Source organism: Rhagoletis pomonella, unplaced genomic scaffold (assembly GCF_013731165.1).
Source record: "Rhagoletis pomonella isolate Grant_MI unplaced genomic scaffold, Rhpom_1.0 Rhpom_scaffold_00011, whole genome shotgun sequence".
NCBI classification, from domain to species: Eukaryota; Metazoa; Arthropoda; class Insecta; order Diptera; family Tephritidae; genus Rhagoletis; species Rhagoletis pomonella.
In genome coordinates, this window is record NW_023458565.1 from 12,329,647 (window position 1) to 12,332,341 (window position 2,695).

The 2,695-nt window shown below is 36.0% G+C and overlaps 1 protein-coding gene across 1 annotated transcript; it reads right to left on the reverse strand.

Annotated features, from left to right (window-relative positions):
* Positions 1–47: 47 nt before the first annotated feature.
* Positions 48–900, reverse strand: LOC118747161. The gene is made up of 3 exons (XM_036481149.1): positions 863–900; positions 334–531; positions 48–258 (listed from the first exon to the last, which is right to left on the reverse strand). Exons 1-3 carry the CDS (start codon positions 898–900, stop codon positions 48–50), a joined length of 447 nt encoding a protein of 148 aa, XP_036337042.1.
* Positions 901–2,695: the final 1,795 nt, after the last annotated feature.

The following is a 2,695-nucleotide window of genomic DNA, read 5'->3' on the forward strand; positions in this document are numbered from 1 at the left end:
TGGTAAGTACTTGACGCACATTGCAACGTTCATATTATAAATGTGTTCTACACAGTTGTACCCAAATGTTTATAGCACGCAAAACTATATTCAAACTTACCACGAGTTTCGTTGGCATTCTTCTCCGCACCCATCTTACCAGGTGTGCTTCTTTGTTGCCTAACAAATGACGAAGAAGACGTTGAAGATATATCGTTTGCGACAACTTCAGTTTTTCGCTCAACGCTTCGCCAACTTTTCACCGGTGATTTTTTTCGCCTACATTGACAAAAAGAAAATAATGCATTTAAGAATAAGCCACAAATAATTGTAATGTATGTATGTGATACTTACGATTCGAAATTCGCTGCTGCTGCTGTATCTGTAAATTTATTGGGATCCAATAATTGATTCCGAAAACAGACTACAGTGCGGCGGAATGGACCTTGCCCCACTGAAAAAGTGAAGAGATCGTACTGTTGACGGAATTGTTCACATGTTTGATGTATGAGAAAACGGCGAAAATTGTTTACAGGTGGAAAAAGTAGAACACTGTAAAAAATAAATAAAGAATTTATAATTTTTTTTATCAAATACTTATGAATAGGTAGATATACAGACAAACATACATTCATACATAGCCTATGCCATAAATAATAACATAAAATATGCCTCAATTACACTCGTACATGGCAAGGCTTATTGAACAAATGTGAAATTTTGGATTGTGTATTAAAAGCTGAAAGATTTTGCTTTTTTTTTTTGCTTAAAATATTCACTTTTCCAGGATTTTTCTATACAACTCTTAGCAACGCTTCAGAAAAGTGTAGAAAACAATATCCAATTATTATTATTATTTTTTTCTTTTTTCGCAATTGCAAACCACAAATTCGAAGGTATTGGTTTGTTTTGTTGTGGCATTTTAGTCTTTCGAGGAAAATTGCAAAAACTGGTTAGCAACTCGATAGCTAATGGCAATTCAGTCGGTGGTTTTCAGTCTTTGCATGGCTTTTATTTTTCTTGTACCTTTTTTCTTTGCATAAATAAACAGAGCAAAGCGTCAGTCAATGCGCGTATCACTTATTCACAACAATGAAGAAGTATACACAGTGAACAAACCAGCAAATGAGCAAAGAGAAAAGGAACAAAGTAACATCAGAAGAGATATATAGACGGCTTATGAGAATATTATGTAATATACATGTAGATATGTATGTAATGTTGTTAGCGGTTTTAGCCGTCGATGGCGTGGAGCATTAAAAGCAAAAAGAAAATGTGCCGCATGAGATGGGAATATGAAGTGGTATTGTAGTTTGTAACGCAAGTTGCTAACTAACAAAATCATGTTATGGGAATGTTTGTAGTCATATACATATGTATACCTATAGGTATGTATGTACATAAGTGTAGTAAATATGTAGATAGACTTAAGACAAGTTTCTTCTGTAGTTGATTTTAAGACAAAATAATTGTACTTGCAGATATCCCTTGTTCTTCTTTTTGTCACTTTCTGATACACCCTAAAAATTTATGAAATTTTCCCATAAACCCGATTGTCTTGCTGAATCTTGAAAAACTTTGAAGACATTCACAGAGAGACTATTGTGGTGCCAAGTTCTCGCCTTGGGAATGCCTTAGCCGAGCTTCAATCACCATCCGTTAAAACAATGAGCAGCAGCAGCCTGGTTGGGCTAACGCAATACCAAAAATCAAAGCTATACCCCCAATAAACATTTATGTTAAAGAACGAATAGAAAGTGATTCGAATTCTAATGTATCTCTAATGTGGAAAGTTAAAAAATGATTCGAGAAACTGTCGAGAATCATAGCATTCTCTAAAAATGGGAACTTAGTTCTCGATATCGAGAAAAAAATTAGATATCTAATCGAATTCTATCTAGTGTTTTTATATTAAATCTTTGTAATATAGTTATGTAACCTGAGTTTTTATTCGAGAATCATTAGAGAACTACATTAAAATTATATTGGAAAATCCAATGTTTCTGTGACGTTAGAGACTGTGTTTGCTGGAGTGACAGTCTTTGACCAGATATAGGTATATAAATGTATGTCGTTCTGGTAACGTACAACGGTTGTTGCTTTTGTAGGAGTCAACTTTCATAGGGGTCATGCCAATTGTTGTCATCAACACCATCCGGCTCGGGGAGCCTAAGGACCGAACAGCGGTGACCACAGAGCTTCGGTTGTCACGAGTCGTTGAGTTGGCAGGGCATGCAAAAAGTGGTTGGTGTAGTGTGGCTCTAACCCGCATGCTGGGCACGTGCTTGCGGACCTAGGCGTCAGAGGTAGCTGTTGAGGCGGCTGCAATAGCCGGATCTTAATTGAACCAGGGTGCACGCGTCTCAGGCGATAATGCCGTTTTCTCACTGTGCAAAAAAATGCAATCGGGGGACCCTAAAGAATAGTTAGTATTCAAAAATGGCAAAATTAAGAATTGTGCTTTTTATAGGAAGTCTCTTGAAGAGAAACAGAGTTTTCCGATCGAAAAATATTGTTTTCAAAAATTCTATACCATTCCCCCGGAACACTTGTTATTTTCCCATGCAAACTGCATGAACAACTTTGAGCGTCCTGTAAATATTTTTCGATTTCAAAAAAAAAAAAGCAGTACTATTATTTTTTAGATTTAGAACAACCCTAAGGGTAGCATTAAAATTCCGACTTTACCGTTGATTTTATAGAATTGTGTGTGTGT

What these genes read in the sequence shown, in the direction of transcription:
- LOC118747161 (XM_036481149.1), bottom strand. Translation starts at nt 900, where the DNA reads ATGCCACAACAAAACAAACCAATACCTTCGAATTTGTG. An exon ending in CCAATACCTTCGAATTTGTG is followed by an intron (nt 532 to 862) that starts GTTTGCAATTGC and finishes TATTTTTTACAG; the next exon opens with TGTTCTACTTTTTCCACCTG. An exon ending in GCAGCAGCGAATTTCGAATC is followed by an intron (nt 259 to 333) that starts GTAAGTATCACA and finishes TTGTCAATGTAG; the next exon opens with GCGAAAAAAATCACCGGTGA.